This window comes from Acomys minous, assembly GCF_964271855.1.
Source record: "Acomys minous genome assembly, chromosome: 13".
NCBI lineage: Eukaryota > Metazoa > Chordata > Mammalia > Rodentia > Muridae > Acomys > Acomys minous.
In genome coordinates, this window is record NC_140495.1 from 13,153,746 (window position 1) to 13,172,009 (window position 18,264).

General features: G+C 54.6%; 1 protein-coding gene across 4 annotated transcripts in view; it reads left to right on the plus strand.

The window, feature by feature from the left end:
• The window catches only part of NBEAL2 (neurobeachin like 2), a 32,005-nt gene continuing 13,741 nt past the window's right edge, over window positions 1-18,264 (plus strand). The window contains exons 1-15 of one of the 4 annotated variants that reach the window (XM_084755105.1): window positions 1-309; window positions 11,322-11,410; window positions 11,493-11,621; window positions 11,758-11,839; window positions 11,927-12,054; window positions 12,253-12,335; window positions 13,721-13,806; window positions 13,898-14,180; window positions 14,294-14,400; window positions 14,747-14,827; window positions 16,317-16,400; window positions 16,779-16,877; window positions 17,250-17,851; window positions 17,933-18,065; window positions 18,140-18,259. In XM_084755105.1, coding sequence (XP_084611231.1) covers window positions 259-309; window positions 11,322-11,410; window positions 11,493-11,621; window positions 11,758-11,839; window positions 11,927-12,054; window positions 12,253-12,335; window positions 13,721-13,806; window positions 13,898-14,180; window positions 14,294-14,400; window positions 14,747-14,827; window positions 16,317-16,400; window positions 16,779-16,877; window positions 17,250-17,851; window positions 17,933-18,065; window positions 18,140-18,259 — 2,157 coding nt within the window. In that variant the 5' untranslated portion in view covers window positions 1-258. The remainder of the gene's footprint in view (window positions 310-11,321; window positions 11,411-11,492; window positions 11,622-11,757; window positions 11,840-11,926; window positions 12,055-12,252; window positions 12,336-13,720; window positions 13,807-13,897; window positions 14,181-14,293; window positions 14,401-14,746; window positions 14,828-16,316; window positions 16,401-16,778; window positions 16,878-17,249; window positions 17,852-17,932; window positions 18,066-18,139; window positions 18,260-18,264) is intronic. The other 3 variants (XM_084755104.1, XM_084755103.1, XM_084755106.1) reach the window with 3 other exon arrangements.

Consider the following 18,264-nt stretch of genomic DNA (forward strand, 5'->3'; position numbering starts at 1 on the left):
CACCGCCACAGACACCTAAGTGTCGGAAGCCTGGCGGTGGCCGGGCCGTAGGAGGGGGAGGAGGAGGAGGAGGGGCGTGTAGACTTTGGTGACTGAGTGCGACCGGGTCCAGAGCCGCGGACTTCCCCAAGCAGTGCAGCGCCGCTCCGCCCCGGAGTGACGCCCTCCCGCCCATGGGCCTGGCCCGGGGCAACCGGCGGGCGGCGCGGAGGAGGCGGCGACAGGTGGCGCGCAGCAGGGCCAGAGCCGGGTCAGGCCATGGCCGCCTCGGAGCGGCTCTACGAGTTGTGGCTCCTCTACTACGCGCAGGTGAGCCCGTCCCGCCCCTGGTCCGCTGGGCCCCCAGATCCGCGCGCGCCGTGCCTGCTGCACCTGCGTCTGTTCCCCCTGGGCCGCAGATGGGCGCGCGCTCCCGGGGCTCCAGCCCCGATCACACGTGCGTGCCCCTGGCCGCCTGGCTTCCTCGGGCATTTGTGCCAATGGGACAGTGTTCGCGAGCGCGCCCTGTACTGCAAGTCCCCAGGGAAACCGCGCAGCCTCAGTTGCCAGTCACTTTACTCCTTACCCTTTTCACAACTGGGTAAACTGAGACCTGGAAATAAAGGGACTTGGTTCGCATGTAGGCTGCTTCGCCTACATTCGCGATACGTGGTCTTGGCTAGAATGTCATGTAGGCGGAGGGACCCGGCAGGTGCCACCCCTTACAGACGTTTAGTCACTTAGACTTCTCCAGAGAAGTACTTAGAGATGAACTCTTGCGGTACTTGGGGCAGCCTTAGCCTGCAGCGGGCAGGGTCCGGAGGTAAGGCCAGGAAGGGTGTCTGAAAGCCGCCTCAGGTGGTATCAGAAGGGGAGGGGAGGCACTGTGGTTCTTGTGATTCAAACTCCAGAAGCTCCACTTTTCCTCCTTGCACTGAAAGCAGGGAGTGATCCTGGGGTTACGCCTCCCCCTTTGCACCTGCTTGGCACTAGGTGCCTAGCTCAGGTGTGCCCTGGACACAATGGTCCTTTGTGTGACCCTGAACAGCTTGTCACTGGGAGAGCAGGGATATGGGGAGAGTTCTTACTTAATCCTGGCCCTCTGAAGAGGGCTGCTCTGTCACCTAGGAACATAGGGTCTAAGTCTGAAGGGCCACAGGATCATTAGTCTCCGGCTTGTGGCATGTGTAGAGTCCCACTGAAGGTGACCCAGTCCAAGCTCGTTGTACCTTCAAGCTTCTACTTCTCTGTCTGTAAAATCAATACAATTTTGCCCTCCGGCCACCTAGGCTTTGTAGGGAGGGAGGCACTGTGGCTGGGGTAGGAGAAAAGCCTGGCTCTCATCCGTTCCCGCTCTATGTCTCCATCTTCATGGGAGATGACCTGGTGATGAGTCTGCAGAGATGTCACTGTTGGCTTTTCAGGCTGTGTGGTAGGCTGCCGGAGATGACCTGGTCTGGCTTCGCAGCACTGTACCCTCTCATAGTTGCGGGGCTGTCCGGTTATGAGCCTTTCGGCACTCTAGCCTGCTGAGCTCCTACCTCCTCCCAGAGGGCTTAGGTGTGGGGGCACAAGCTGGCTGGTTGTAGAAGCCTGGACAGGCAGGGGGCAGCCTGGGACCAAGCCAACAAATAAATCCAGGATGTGAGAGCAAAGTCGGGTGGGGCCAGGCTGCCTGGGGAGAGGAAGCCAGGCAGCCTCCTAGTACAGCAGCCTTCCTGCCTGCTCCAAGAACACTGTCTCACCCCCTCGGTGCTGGGTTCCCAAGGAGAGATAGTACTCCTAGGGACCCACTGTGCTTGTGTTGGTGGGTGTGTAAAGCAAGGATGGAGCTGCCATGGACCCTCAGAGTCCCAGCATGACGGCACATTCCTGTAATCCCAGCATGAGAGAGGTTGAGGCAGGAAGATCGCCAATCTGGGCTACAGACCTTTGAGATTTGTCTCAAAAAGAAAAAAAAAAAAAGACCTTTTTTGTCAGTCCACAGCCAACCAGCCGGCAACACAGGTGGCCCCTCCCTCCCGTGGCAAGAACTCCAGTCTGCTGGTAAACCTGTTTCCCCAGTTGTGGGTCTGGGTGAGGACAGAGGGGAAAGCACCCCAGCTCTTGTCCTTCCTTTGCCCCTGAAAGACCCTAGATTTCGACCTGCCTCCCCTCATCTGCATGAACCCTGCCCTCTTGGTGGGCTCTGGGAGGAGGGGATGGTATCAAAGTGCCCCTGCATAGTACTCAGTTGGAGCTCCTCAGGGTCCTCTTGGGGAAACCAAGGCAAGGTTATCATCAGGAGCGTTCCTCTAGCCACCAAAGCTTCAGTCCTGTGGTCCGGAAGCCTCGGGTGGCTCTTTTCCTGGGACATCACCTGTTGGTGCCTCTGCTTGGAGCCTGTCTTAACCTTCACTGCGCTGCCACTCCGCAGCTTTCCAGAACCTAAGATTTAGTAAGTGTTCCTGGGTGTTAGCTAAATGACTGGATGAGAAGATGACCAGTGTAGCGACCAATCAAAGAAGTTATCCCAGAGCGGGCAGAGTTGGGATTTCGATGGCTGAAGGCCAAGAACAACAGGAGCGTGCACACAGCACATCCAAGAAGCAAGCTTTCAGCCAGACATGGTGGCGGGGCATGTCTCCCCCGACACCCCCACCTCCCATCACCTTTAATCCCAGCACTTAAGAAGGCAGAGGCAGGAAGGTCTCTTAGGGGTTGCAGGCCAGCCTGGTCTACAAAGTGAGAGCCTGTCTAGAACAGCAGCAGCAGGAAGTTGTCGGAAGTCAGGGAGCTGGACAGACCCGGCACAGTGAATGGGTGGAGCACACCCGCCTCGTGTCCTCGAGGAAGGACCAGGAGACTGGGGCAACACCTGGCCTGCTGGCACTTGGGAAGTATGGAAAGTTGAATGCAAAACGGCATGTAAATGAACAGCCTCTTTGCAGGCTGGAGCAGTGGGGTTGCTCACCCCCAGCCCCCTACCCCACTGATGGGTGAGCCGAGGGTCACAAAGAGTGTGGCAGAACAGGGGACCCATGTTTAGTTCTCTAACTGTGCCCCTGAGGAAGGACTCAGAGGCTAGAGCAGAGTAGACGTTCATTAGTTTTATTCACCTTTTCCTCTATGTAGTCTTGGCTGTCCTGGACTCGCCTTGTAGACCAGGCTGGCCTGGAACTCACAGCGATCCGCCTGCCTCTGCCTCCCGAGTGCTGGGATTAAAGGCGTGTGCCACCACCACCACCCCCAGCTCTTCTTCTGGTCTTTTATCCTTGACCCCATGATCTCTCCTGTCTCATGGGAACGTGACCAGGCCTCTGCTCCTCTAGATCCTTAACTGGGCCTTATTTGTTCCTAGACCTCAGTTTATCTTGTAGTGAGTGTGTGAGTGTGTGTGTGTGTGTGTGTGTGTGTGTGTGTGTGTGTGTGTGTACATGTGGGGGCCAAAGAAAGACATTATGTGTCTTACTTTTATTTTATGTGTATGGGTGTTTTGCCTGCATGTATGTCTGTGCATCATGTACATGGCCAGAGTTCCTAGCCACTGAGCCACCTCTCCCTCACTCACTTATTTAGATAGGATCTCTGCCTCTTGAGTACCATGTCAGGCCCAGGGATTGAACTCAGGCTGTCAGCCTTGGTGACAGGTGCTTTTACTGTGAAGCCATCTCATCAGACCTCCACTTCACTGGTTAAGTCAGACTGGCCAGTGAGCTTAGGAGATCTGCCTGTCATCACATCCTCGGCCTCCCCTCTCAGAGCGGAGGTTGTAGATACATACCCTGGCTCCTGTGGGTGCTGGGAATCTAAACTCCCTGTGCAGCAGGCGCTTTACTGACTTGGATTCCCAGCTCTCTCATTTTACTTTCTATTGTTACTGTTGTTGGCTGGCTGGTTGGTTGGTTGGTTTTGTTTTTTGAGACAGAGTTTTGCTGTGTAGCCCTGGCTGTCCTGGAACTTGCTCACTAGACCAAGCTAGCCTTGAATTCAGAGATCCCAGGTGCTGGGAGTAAAGGTGCACGCCACTTCTGCCTGACTCTTACTTACTTTCTTAAATGAGTGAATATACCCAGCTCTTGGTCCCTTTCACACCTGAGGGACAACTGGAGGGTTTTTTTTTTGTTGGTTTGTTTTGTTTTCTGTTTTCTCCCTGCTTTTGTTACTAAGGCAATCTTTCAATTGCCTTTCTTTCTTTCTTTCTTTCTTTCTTTCTTTCTTTCTCTTTTTTTCCATTATGTATACAGTGTTCTGCCTGCACACCTGCACACCAGAATTCCTTATAGATGGTTGTGAGCCACCATGTGGTTGCTGGGAATTGAACTCAGGACGTTTGGAAGAACAGCCAGTGCTCTTACTCCTTGAGCCATCCCTCCAGCCTTCAATTGCCTCTTTCAGGAAGAACTTTAAGGGTAGAAAATTTAATATAGAGCCTGGGGTTGGGGGGGTGGGGGGCAGAAGGTTGGTACCTTGAGGTTGTCATGACAACTAAGGAGCTGATGGGGAAGAGTGCGATCCCCATGGAAACAGGGTCAGTTGCTATGGGGACCATGGCAGGAAATTCTCAGTTTCCATAGTGATGGGACAAGGAAAATGGCTAAGCACTGAAGGGTGTTATGGGGACCAGTAGGTCTGCTCCTCTTTGTGCTTCAGGTAAGGGGCCAGAGACAGTGCTGGACACCCAGGCCCTTATGCTCAGTTGCTTCTGCTCCCCAGAAAAGTTGCCATCTTCCAGCTTCGTCCCATGGCTACAGTCCTTACAAGGTAGCTAGAAGCTGCTTTGGCCTGACAGTGCCCTCTCTCCTCCTGATGCTGTCAGGACTTCTCCCTGTCTGTTCCTGGAGGTGGAGGTAGCTCTGACTGAAAGGGATCAACGACCCAGTATTGAGCTGTGGTGGCTCTCCGTACTGTTTGGAACTCTTCCCTGGGGAATGCACTCTACCTCCCCTGTCCAAGGCAGCAAGCTGAGGTTGCCCTGGGAGCTTCAGCTCTGCACTGAGCCATGGGCTGCCTCTTGCTTTCACTCATAAATTGGGATGGGAGAGTTGTCCTGGAATGCCAGGACTTTGGGCTGACCAGACCCCTGGTTTGGAGCTCCCAGTCAATCATTCCACCCTTTGGTGGTGAGTTGGGTGGCACTAAGCAAAGAGTGCTTTAGAGAGAGTTGAAGCTGGGCATGGTGGGGCACACTTTTAATCCCTGTACTAGTGAGGCAGAGGCAAACCGATCTCTCTGTGAATTTGAAGCCAGATTGAGGTACATAGTGAGACCCTGTCTCAACTCCTTCTGCCCCCACAAAAAGAGATAGTTGAGGCTCAACGGGTTTTATGTTAGGAAGTGAGCTACCCAGTGTTTAAACAGGGCCTGGGTTCCAAATCTCATAGCCTTAGCCACCACTTCCATTAGCAGCTAGTAATTCCTATCTGTACAGGAATGGGCTGTGGTTTCAAAAGGTTCTGGTCCTGACTGAGGGCATTTCAAGAGGCAACATGGAAAATAAAGTGTGTTCAGCCCTGTGGGATAGGAACTTGTAGGTTTGGGGCACAAGACTGGAAATGAGGGGTAGTACCTATGCAAGCCTCAAATGTCAGAGGAAGCAGGGTGGTGGTGGCGCACGCCTTTAATCCCAGCACTCGGGAGGCAGAGGCAGGTGGATCGCTGTGAGTTCGAGTCCAGGCCTGGTCTACAAAGAGAGTCCAGGACAGCCAAGGCTACACAGAGAAACCCTGTCTCGAAAAACCAAAACCAAACCAAAACAAAACAAAACAAAAAATGTCAGAGGAAAATATTGATTTGCTCTGAAGGTGGAGCCTCTGCCAGAGCAGTGACTGCTGGACTCAGTGGTCATGACGATGCCCGCTGGAGCCTTCCTGTGCTGGCCATAAGCTTCTTCTCATAGCTTCAGAGGCAGTGTGGTGTTAGGCAGAGGTAGTGTAGTGGCCCTGTCCCTCTGGTAGAACGCTCTCTCGACCACCAATGCTACACAGACCGGCCCTCAGCTCTCCAGTTACCCCAGAGTTCTAAGAAACTGCCTCTCTAGCCCGTGGGAGCTCTTTCTCCCAATATTCATTTGTTTGTTTGTTTTTTGAGATCGTTTCTCTGTGTAGCCTTGGCTGTTCTGGACTTGCTTTGTAGACCAGGCTGGCTTCGAACTCACAGCGATCTGCCGGCTTCTGCCTCCTGAGTGCTGGGATTACAGGGCTGAGCCACCGTCACCCAGCTCCTCCCGATATTCTTTGAGTGTATTCGGGGCTGGTTGGGGCACAGGTTGGGATGACGATTAGCATCCATCCTTCGAGAGACAGCGGCCTCTATTTTCTCCCCTGTAGCAAGACCCAAGTACTTTCTCATGGGCTGAAGGTCTCTGGGTGGGCATGGCCTGTGTGGGTGTTCTATTTGTCCTAAAGCTCCCTTTATAAAGAGCTGGAAAAGTCCTGAAGGAGCCAAAGAGGCAGAGGCTCTAGGATAGGAATACAGATCTCAAGGCCACAGCCGTAACTTCCAGGCTCTGGACCCTGTCACAGGCAGGACAACCATCTTGCTCCTGGCCACCGCCCTGTCCTGCTTTCTTACACCTCTTCTGTAGGGACTCTGATATTTAGTACTGTAGCTTCAAGCAATGGTGTTCAGGTCAGAGCTGGCCTGAGGCTTCCTAGGGACAAGGAGTGAGGCCCAGAAGAAGGGCACAGGCAACCACTCCTGTCACTTGTTCTGTGCTCTTGAGACTCTTTCATGCCCCTTCAGAATCCATGAAGCCTGCCTTAATTGGCCGAGCGCTGAACCTGGCTCAGCCCAATCTGCAGGGTTTATAGGGCTAGACAGGCAAAGGGTATGGCTCAAGGATTAGAAAGCTGGAGGGGCCTGGTCTACACTGTGAGTCCAGAAGAGCCAAGGCTAAACAGAGAAACCCGATCTCGGAAAAAAAAAAATCAAGCAAGCTGGAGTGGCCCTGAGGAGGGTGGGAAGACCCTGCTTAAGTACCCCAAGCCCAAGTCACTGAGGTAGTGTGGGGTAGAGTGGGGTGTAAAAGCCTGGGCCAGAGGGTAATCAGGGCACAGAACCCAGGCCGTGGCTGCACCAGGGACCCAGTGGACCAGGCTCAGCAGTTGGGCCTTCATTCTAGGGGTGGAGAAGGTATTACTTGGGGATTACGTACCCCTATTTTGGGTCAGAGAAAACTGGTTTGACTAGGAGTAGTTAGGGATAGAAGAGAAAGACAGTGTTGGGATTGTGTGTGTGTGTGTGTGTGTGTGTGTGTGTGTGTCTTGGAGGTTAGAGGTTGGCAGAGTCTCTCACTACACTGAAAGCCCATAGATTCAATTTGGCTGGCCTGTCCTCAAGCCCCATGAACATGCCTGCCTCTGCCTCCCCTTTGCTGAGATTAGAACATGCACTGCTGACCCTCACTCTTTGGTTGGTTTTTTGTCTGTGAGGTTTGGTGATGGTGGTGGTGTTTTTGAGTCAGGGTTTCTCTGTGTAGCCTTAGCTGTCCTGGACTTGCTTTGTAGACCAGGCTGACCTTGAACTCACAGTGATCTGCCTGCCTCTGCCTCCCTGAGTGCTGGGATTGCAGGTGTACCCCACCACTGCCCACTAAACCCTGACTCTTTATGTGGTGCTAGGATCTAAACTCAGATTTTTGTGCTTATATGCAAGCATTCTGATTAAGCCATCTCCAGTTTTGTAACCAGAAGGGGTCTATGAGGCCATAGATGCAGGGTCAGGGTCAAATGGCCAGCTTCCCCAGCCTACAACAAAGATCTGGCTCCATTCTCCTGAAAGGGTAAGCTGGAGCCTAGGTGCCAAGTCTTCTCTGAGGTGTCCCACGTTCCACCTGTGACACGTTCAGAGGAAATGCTTTAGAAGCCCTGGTGTATTCGCTTCTGATACATCTCTCTGATAAAACGTCTAGGAGGGTCACCTTAAAGGGTGAAAGCTTTATTTTGGTTCCTGGTGACAGAGGGGCTCCGCAGAGGAAAGATGCCATACCTTATGTCAACCAGAAAGGGTGGTGGTGGGTGGGGTTGGGGTGGGAGAGACTATGCACAGGTCATCTGTAAGTGCACAGGGACAAGGTATAGCTTCCATGGTGTGTCCTGTGGTACTTCCACCCCCTCCCAGGAGCCCATCAGATTATAAACCTATTAATGGATAATCCATTGACAAGGTTAGAACCCTCCTGATCCAATTATTTAAAACCCTAAAACCCCTCTAGAGCTGGGTGGTGGTGGTGCATGCCTTTAATCCCAGCACTTGGGAGGCAGAGGCAGCCAGATCTTTGTGAGTTTAAGACCAGCCTGGTCTACAGAGTAAGTTCCAGGATAGCCAAAGCTATACTGAGAAACCTTGTCTTGAAAAACAAAACAAACAAACAAACAAACAAAACCCCACCTTTGCACTGGAGACCAAGCCTTCAACACATGAGCCTCTAGGGTAATATGTCAGGTCCAGCCTAGCCTTTTCAGGTGGTTCAGAATCTGGGCATCTTGGTCTCCTGGTTGATGGAGTCTGCCAGAAGGGCCAAAGGTAACCAGACAGACAAAAAGGCACAGTGATCTCCTCCTCCTCCTTCTTCGTTTTCCCCCCCTTGAGACAGGGTTTCTCTATGTAGCCTTGGCTGTCCTAGAACTCACTCTGTAGACCAGGCTGGCCTGGAACTCACAGAGATCCCCCTGCCTCTGCCTCCCGAGTGCTGGGATTACAGGCGTGCGCCACCACCGCCCGGCCGATGTCCTGCTTCCTGACACCTGTGGTCTCACTCTGGGTTGCCTGAGCTTTGCAAAAAGAACTGAGCTGTGTAGTGAAGGCCTGTAGTCCCAGTTCTCAAAAAGTTGAGTCAAGAGGGTCAGACATTCAAGAACAGCCTTAGCTACCTAGAGGGTTCAGGGTTTGCCGAGGCTATGTAAGACTGACCCTGTCTCAAAAGGCAGAAGAAGAACAACAAGAACAAGAAAAGCAATAAAAGCCAGAGGAGATGACTCTGTGCTTGCTTCTCAAGCTGAGGGCCTGAGTTGGGATCCTGAGAACCCTTGTAAAAGCTGGCCATGGCATCACATGGCTGAGACCCTAGTGCTTGGAGTCAGAAACAGGCAGACCCTGGGCGCTCTCTGACTAGTCTGTAACCCAAATGGTGATCTCCTCTTTAATGAAAGACTCTGTGTCAAAAAAGAAAAAAAAAAAGTGGAGAGTGATAGAGACATCATATAGCTAGCTACTTCTGGTCTACACACACACACACACACACATACACACACACACACACACACACACACACACACACCACACACACACATAATAATAGATAAAATGGACAAAGAAGACATCCAGACACAGTGGATAGCTGCTCCCACCTCCCACTAGGTTTTGGGGAGCCTGCCCCAACTCTGCTGGCATCTATCCAGGTCAGGGCATGCTCCATGGGAGCCATAGGCAGCATGAACAAGCCAACCATCCTTTATAACAGTGGGTCTCAACCTTTCACAGCCTTAGCCTCAGACCATCATAAAACACAGTACCGAGCCAGGCGGGCATGGTGGCTCACACCTTTAATCCCAGCACTCGGGAGGCAGAAGCAGGCGGATTGTTGTGAGTTTGAGGCCAGCCTCGTCTACAAAGCAAGTCCTGGAGAGCCAAGGCTAACACTAAGAGACACTGTCTCGGAAAAAAACAACAACAAACAAATCCAAAAACAAACAAACGAACAACCCCCCCCCCAAAAAAAAACACAGTAGCAAAATTACTGCTATGAAGTAGCAAAGAAAATAATTTTATGCTTGAGGGGTTGGGGGTGGGTGGGTCACTATAACATGAGGAACTGTTTTAAAGGGTTGCAGCATTAGGAAGTTGAGAACCACGGATCAATAAAGTTCTGCAGATCCTTAGGAATGAGGTCCCTGTCTCTCGGGCTGGTGAGCACTGACTGAGCTGTGCCATTTCTCATGTCCGTCTCTGCTGTGGTTCTGGTTTCCTTTTTTTTTTTTTTTTTTAATATTTTATTTAATTTTAACTTATGTGCATTGGTGTGAGGGTGTCAGATCTTGGCGTTACAGACAGTTGTGAGCTGCCATGTGAGTGCTGGGAATTGAACCTGGGTCCTTTGGAAGAGCAGGCAGTGCTCTTAACCACTGAGCCAACTCTCTAGCCCCCTGGTTTCCTTTTTAAGTTGGGAAAGGTGATTGCTCTCTGGTGTCAGCAGGTTGGGCTCCAGATGGGAGGGAGGGACTAATGTATAGGCCAGGTCCCACTTCTGTGTCCTGGAAATGGCCTCAAGTTAGGGCAAATGTGTAGCTGTGTCACTGAGCAAGAGACCTGTGGAATCCAGGTAGGTGGCCCTGGGGAGGGTCAAAGATATGGGCAAGCCTGGCATATTTTTCCTAGGCCCGAGGTCTTAAGCCAGGTCAGGAAATGTGGGTACTTTGAATGAAGGGTACCTGGCATCTTAACAGTAAGGATGGCACCCAAGGCAGGATGACCCCACCACATACGCTGTAGGCTCTGCCCACAATGCCTTAGCAGCTCAGGGTGCCCCAGGGCCCCTCCACATCCCTGCGGTCTGCTAGGAGGAAGCGGCTGCCCTCCCCCACCATGACTCTGCGCTTCCTGCCCCAGCCAGGGCAGAGGAAACGTTTCTTTCTTTCTTTCTTTCTTTCTTTCTTTCTTTCTTTCTTTTTTTTTTTTTGTTCACACCATAGTTTCCTTGGTGGCGCCCATACACCACGGGCTCAGCCATTACCCACCTCTCTTGTCCATGGAACCAACTCTGGGGCCTGGGGTCCAGGTAAACAGCAAGGGTGGGTGGACATTTCGGTGCAAGGGGGTGGGGTGGGCTGTTGTGTAAGGATGCTGTAGTGTTAGGGTACAAGTGTGACATGGGTGACTGTCCAGCAATGGATGTACATCCCGGGCCCCATAGTGCCGGAAGGTTTCCAGAAGGTGGCGGTTGCAGAGCTAGGAGAGAAGGTGGCAGGACAGGACACAGCCCAAGGCTCTGGCTAGACAGCAGGTAGCTACCGAGTGGGAGATCCACAGCAGCCCTGGTGTGGGATAGAGCCACGCCCCACTTAAGCTCCTCCTCTGCCTGGGTCAGGTCTGGGTGGGTCCCAGCCATTAGGAAGGTGGGAACAAAGACTGCAGGTTAGACTGAGAGAACATGAGATCCTAGAGGTGACCTGTCCCTACCGTACTGTGGCCTTCTGGTTCTGACCTTGCAAGTTCCTGTGCTCCAGGGCTCCTCCCGCCTCTTTCACCGCCATCGCCTCGCCTGTCATCCGGCTCTGCTTGTGCACTGCACCTGTCGATACCTGCCTCGCCTCCTTCTGCGACATTCTTTCCCTTCTCATTCTCTTGAACTCTTTTGTCATCAGAAGGACCTTGCCTACCTGCAGCAATGGCTGAAGTCCTTTGTGAGCACCTTCGAGAAGAGTATCTCCTTAGCCTCCCTGGAACCTCGAAGGTAAGGCTGGGTCTGCACAGAGGCCGGGGCCAGGCAGGGAGGACCGTCCTCGGCGCTCAGCAACTCTCCTCCTGTCTTACAGGCCAGAGGAGGCAGGTGCAGACATCCCTCTGCTGCCCCTAGATGCTCTACATGTGCTGGTGGAGCAGCTAGGCCGGGACAACCTGGAACAGGCCCTGTTGTTGTTGAAGCTCTTCATCATCCTCTGCAGGTGGCTTCTCCCTGGTGCCCTCTGAGGGTGGGCAGCCGCATGGCTGCTTGTGCCTGGGAGTGAGGGAGACCTGGACATTAGCATGACCTGTCCTGTTCTTCACCCCATCCCCCACCCCACCCTTCCCCCACCCCAGGAACCTGGAGAATGTAGAGGCTGGTTGGGGCCAGGTACTGGCACCCCGCGTGCTGGCATTGCTCACTGCATTGATGGCTGAGGTGAGGGGCTCGCCTGGACAGGGGAAAGACAGCTTCTGTAGGTATGGCTGACTAACCCTCCCTCTCTTCTCTCTCCCCACCCTGCAGCTGAAAGGATCCCTGGCATCCTCACAGGAGGGCCATGGGACACAGCTGGAGAGCGTGGCCCTGCATGCTCTACTCCTCTGTGAAGAGCTCTTTGACCCCTACCAGACCTGGCGGCGCCAGCACAGTGGGTGAGACCCAGCCCTCGGACAGGGTGTCCTACAGCCGGCCAGGGAAAGGAGAGGGATGGGATTGTTGCTCTGTAGGCTTGTGGGGCTAGCCTGTGCACACGCTGGGGGACCTGACCAAGAAGAGCTGAGAGTTCAGCCGATGGCTCCCAGTGCCCAGGGCCGGCCTTCACCCCAACTCTCCCCCCACCCCACCCCCAGGGAAGTCATCAGCTCCAAGGAGAAGAGCAAATACAAGTTCCCTCCCGCTGCTTTGCCCTGTGAATTCGAAGCCTTCTTCCAAGGTTAGGCCGCACCGGGTCAGCCCCCAAGCCCAGGTCGCCTTCCTGTAGTTCCCTAATCCCATCCGCCAGACAGGAACTCCTTGGTGGTGTGGCCTGGGAGAGACACAGAAACCTCCAACAGCCAAGCAGACGTTTAAGGGTAGAGAAAAGAGAAAGGGCATGTCTGGGCAAAGTAATTTTTTTCCTAGGCTGGAGTGAGGACTTTCTATCAGGTGGGGTGTTGACCTGTCTCCTGAATTTCCCATCTTCCTTCTGCCTTGCTCCGCTGGGCACCTGTCTTTCTATTCCTGTCCAGTCTGTCTGCCAGGTAGCCCCCCACCCAGCCTCTCCACCCCTCCCCGCTCTGTGCCCCAGCTGTCTCCATCTGCTTCCTCCCTGGGAGGAGTGGATTGCAGGAGCCCCTCAGGCCGTTTGTTCTCCCCAGCTTTCCTTGTTTCTTCTCTTCTGGACTCTCTATCTCTCTGTCTCTGTCTCTCTCTCCCTCTCCCCTCTCATTGGAGAGACGGTGGCCACCACTTGATATGCTCAGAGCAGGAAGTGGCTGGACAGAGACAAGCAGGCGTGTGTGTGTGTGTGTGTGTGTGTGTGTGTGTGTGTGTGTGTGAGAGAGAGAGAGAGAGAGAGAGGTGGTGATGGTAGGACCTTTCAGTGGAGCTTGATATCCTCACTATTAATCCTCATTCCTACCCACTCCTGTCCCCAGATCCCTAGAACGCCATCAGTTACTCCTTGGGGTATTGGCCTGCACTCCGTCCTCTCCCCTCATAGTGCAGCTTTATTCTCAGGTCCTGCCTGAGTGCAGCCCCAGCGCAGGGAGGCTCCATCCCCACCCAAGCCCACCTGTTCCCACCACGTGACTCAGGCCTGGACCCTTCTGCACTCTAGGTTTTAGCTCACTGTCTGACACCTTGTCCAGCTTGGCTGGAGCAAGGCCACATATAAGGCTGTGAAAGTCCCTAGAAGTCCCCAGTGGGAGAGGGGGGAAATACCAGTAGATATAGCCTGGTCCCTAGAGTAGTGCACCCGAAGTTCCCACCTGTCAGAGAGTGGCAGAAAAAACAGGTTTGCATCTGAGAAGCCAAAGGGGGGGTGTGTGTGTCTCTCTGAGGAAGCACAGCAGCTGTGAATCACTCTGGGACACCCTCACTGATGGGTGTAAGGATCTAGGAAGCTGCCTAGGCTCTTGGGGCTGGAGCATATGTCCCCCAAGCACTACTGTAGCTCTACATCCCATCATAGCATAGACTAAAGCAGGGTGAGGTCTCTTCCGTTAGGTCGGGATTCTACCCCACACCCCCACGTTAGGATATCCCACTTTTTGTGTAGTCCTCTGGACTATAGTCCTACAACCTTGGTGATACTGTCCCGCCCTACCCACTACCCAGAGAGCTTGCAGGATGCCGAGCGCTTGCCTCCTACGTTGCTGGTGCGGCTCATCCACCTCTTTGGAGCTGTCCTTGCAGGAGGAAAGGTATGTTGGGTAGTGAGCCTGTGGATCAGGGCGTGGCCCTCTCAGTATCTTGCTTCTAGGTGAGCCTACTGCCGTCTTTCCTCACCCATAGGAGAACGGGCAGCTGGCTGTGAGCCCTGGCTCTGTGCAGGGACTGCTAGGTGTGGTGCGGGGCTGGCACTGTGGCCCAGCTCAGGACCCCCTCCAGGTGCTGCTGGCTCTGAAGGCACTGGTGGGTGCAGTGCACGTCCTGCACGCCAGCCGAGCACCACCCCGGGGACCAGAGCTGCGCACCCTACTCGAGGGCTACTTCCGAATTCTCAACGCTGACTGGCCAGTTAGTCCTAGTTCAGGCCCTGAAGAGGCCCTTGTTACCCTGCGGGTCAGCATGCTTGGTAGGTATGGGTTCCCAGGCCCTTGGGGAGGGGAATGTCTGTGTGACAGTGGGAAGGCAGGGCGGTGGGAAGGGGAGTGTCTGGAGGGGAGTATGACTTTGACCCCTGCACAGATGCCATTCCTATGATGCTGGCGTGTGAGGACCGGCCAGTGCTACAAGCCACCTTCCTTAGCAACAATTGCTTTGAACATCTTATTCGCCTCATCCAGAACAGCAAGGTGGGTGGGGTTCTGCCTGGGGCGTGTGTGTGTGTGTGTGTGTGTGTGTGTGTGTGTGTGTGTGTGTGTGTGTGTGTGTGTGTATGTAAGCCTGGGACCCAGGGGGAATCACACAGACATCCCAGGTTGCTTCTGAGTAAACATGGCGGTGGCTATGTTCAGTGGGAGGGCCTGGGGCCTGGGCAAGGTTTGTCCCTTTGGGTTTCAGCCCTACTGTGATAGGAGAACGGTGACTAGGACTCAGTGGGCCATTCCCCACTGGTGCAGAGCCCTGGCCTGCACCCCCTGGTCCTGCTCTAACCTCTCCTCCTCATCTCCTCCTCCTCCACTGTGCCCCTCCCCACAGCTGTACCTGCAGGCCCGGGCGCCCCCTGAGGGGGACAGTGACCTGGCTACCCGGTTACTGACTGAGCCCGATGTCCAGAAGGTATCACCCCCTGGAGCTGACCAACTCAGGCAGCACCTCCCTGGGCCATCCACCCCTGGGCTCCTTCTTTGACCATTTCCTGTATTCCTGAAGGGCGGATGAGTAGATACGTTTGACATATCTGGCAGTGAGGGTGACTCTGACTGCCCTCTCACCCTCCCTTCCAAGGTCCTGTCCTAGAGACTGGAACAGGAAGTGGTCGTTTGCTCACCTGGTGTTAGAATTGGGTGCTGGGGTGTGGCTGGGAGGAACCTTCGAAACTCTTTACCACCTACCCCACCCCCCACTTCTCAGGAGGAGAAGTACAGACACTAAGAGGTTTGGTTGTCATCACCTATTAAGGCAGGGGTCCCCCAGGGGCCATTTCTTCTGTGGCTCCTGATTCCTATGCTAAACAGATCTGGCTCCTTATAATTACCTCATGGTTCACTATTCACAGGGGCTGTAGAAGCTGTAGGGTGTCAGGTGGGGCTCTACACCTGGGCCCCCAACCTCCAGAGCCTCTGCCCTGGCTTTGTCTCCATGAGGCAGCCTCATGGTTATTGTCTGTGGACTTTCCGAGACCTCACCTGTCCATTCAGCTCCACATCCCTGACTTTATTTACAGGCCTGGAGAAGGAAAGGCTGTCAGAGGTCACATTTCAGGGGGGACTGGGTAGTGCTGGGAGCAAAGGGTCCACAGGACTCACACATGGCTTAGCACCTGCTGTCAAACTTGCAGCCCCTCACCCCTCAGAATGGCTCAGGGGCCGTGAGCATTATGCCTCTGACTGTCAGCCTCAACTAAGCTGAGCCACAGGGTCCTCACTGATTTAGGGGATGAGGGACAGGGTAGGATTTAAAGGTCTCGAAGGTTCTCCTGGCTCTAATGCCCTGTGATTGATGGCCCCTGTACTACTGCGTGTCTGTCAATCATCATGGGTGATGGGACACTTGATGGCTTGCTTGCACGTTGTGTCCACCTTGGGTGGGAATGTGGGGACAAGTGTCAGTAAGTCCACCAGAGAACAGGATGGGGTGCAGAGGCAGCAGGCACCACCCAGTCTATCCCAGAGGCCCTTGGCAGCCTGAGTTTCTTTATTTTATTATTATTTTTGATTTGGTTTGGTTTGGTTTTTTGGTTTTTTGAAACAGGGTTTCTCTGCGTAGCCTTGGCCGTCCTGGACTCACTTTGTAGACCAGGCTAGCCTTGAACGCACAGCAATCTACTTGCCTCTGCCTCCCAAGTACTGGGATTAAAGGCATGCACCACCATGCCCGGCTTGCAGCCTGAGTTTCTTTCCAGGCCTTTTTGCCAGAGGCAGTCTTGCCCACCTGCTATCCAGCTCAGGGCAACATAGCTTGTGGGGCAAGTAGAGGGCCTGCTGTTCATGGAGGGCTGCTGATCCAGCAGATGCTCTGGACCTCGGTGTGCCTGGCCCTGCACCCCTTTTACCGCCAGCTGTGACACCCTGGCAGCTACTTCTCCTGACTCCCCCTCTCCCGAAAGGTGCTGGACCAGGACGCAGATGCCATTGCAGTCCACGTGGTCAGAGTGCTGACCTGCATCATGAGTGGCTCCGCTTCGGCCAAGGTGAGGATGCTTCAGACTCTCGGCGGCAGGCGTCAGAGGTGGAGTTCCTTGTCCTCAGCGATTCCAAAACTGGCCTGTAAATCTTGGTCCCTGGAGAGCGCAAGGCCACCACTGTCTGTCTCTAGGGTGTGCTTCCACATGCTTGGTGGGTGTGGTCATCATGTGTCCTGAGTCAGGGCCACGTAGGGAAAGGATGCTTGTGAGGCGACCACCATCTGTTGCCTTATGACGATACAGGCTGCTCCAGCCTCTACATGGCCTTGAACCTCTCTGTACTATGACCTACAGGCAGAACTATTGAGGGAAGGGAAGGGGTCCCCATGGGCGGGAGTTGGCCACAGAGCCCACAGCTTTGCTTACTTCCACGCTACCTTTCAGGAGGTGTTCAAGGAACGCATTGGCTACCAGCACCTGCAGGAGGTCCTGCAGAGCCATGGGCCCCCCACCCACCGGCTGTTGCAGGAACTGCTCAACATGGTGAGGACTGGGCTTGGGTCCCGGGTCGCAAAGGCAGCTAGCCTGAGGCAGGGCCCCGCTCTGGAAGACCTTTAACCATGGGCCAGTGCAGTGTGAGCTGGCTCAGCTACACATGCCGGTGCCCTGAGGTGAGACCTCTACAGAACAGGCCTCCGGGGCTAATCCAGGAACATGCAGTCGGGGGCTAGACTAGGCTACGAGCTAAAGTGTGGAAGTCAGTGATGCTAAATGCTTGTTTTAGTGGTCCTGACCATTCACCTTTGGCAAGACCCCAAAATGGGGTGGCATATGTTGCTTTCCCATACTGTAGTCACCAGGAAGTCTCAGCTGGCAAGGGGCCACATTTGACTGTCATGTTCTTTCCACCTACAGGCCGTCGAGGGTGACCACAGCATGCATCCGCCTCCACCAATCCGCAATGAACAGCCAGTGCTGGTGCTGATGCAGTGGCTACCAGCACTGCCCACAGCGGAGCTGCGCCTCTTCCTGGCACAACGCCTCTGGTGGCTCTGTGACAGCTGCCCTGCCAGCCGTGCCACCTGTGTACAAGCAGGCCTGGTGGGCTACCTGCTAGAGACACTTAACACAGGAATAGCCCTGGGAGCCCACTGCCAGGAGCAGCTGTTAGCATTGCTGCAAGCTCTGGGCCGCGTGTCACTTCGGCCCTTGGAGCTCCGTCGCCTGCTGCGCCCCCCACCAGGGCTGGACTCCGAATCATGCGGAACTGAATCTCAGAAGGCCCGACATGCAGGTGCCATCATCCGAGCGCTGTCAGGCATGGCCCGGCACCGGGGTCCTGTGCGTGCCCTGCGATACTTTGACCTCACACCTAGCATGGCTGGCATCATGGTGCCACCTGTGCAGCGATGGCCAGGACCTGGCTTTACCTTCCATGCCTGGCTCTGTCTGCACCCCACAGAGGCAGCTCCTACCTCAGCTCCTAGCCGGCCCCTCCAGCGAAAACAGTTGTACAGGTGGGTAACTGCCAAGGGCTAGGGCCCCAACTGGGAGGGTGAGCAGGAAGAAGCCGGCGTAACTGGCTTGCTCGCCCTCAGCTTCTTCACCAGCAGCGGCTCAGGGTTCGAGGCCTTCTTCACGGCGGCTGGGACCCTGGTGGTAGCCGTGTGCACACGGAAGGAGTACATGACCATGAGCTTGCCCGAAGTGTCCTTCGCCGATTCCTCCTGGGTGAGTCCCCATCCTCCGGACACGGCCCAGCATGGGATGGCGAGCATCAGGCGTCATCTCAGCTTCTCTTCCAGCACTGCGTGGCCATCGTGCACGTGCCTGGGCGCCGACCCTTCAGTCAGAACCTGGTCAACGTCTTCAAAGATGGTCATCTGGTCAAGACAGCTCCTCTTCGCTTCCCCTCCCTCAGTGAGGTGTG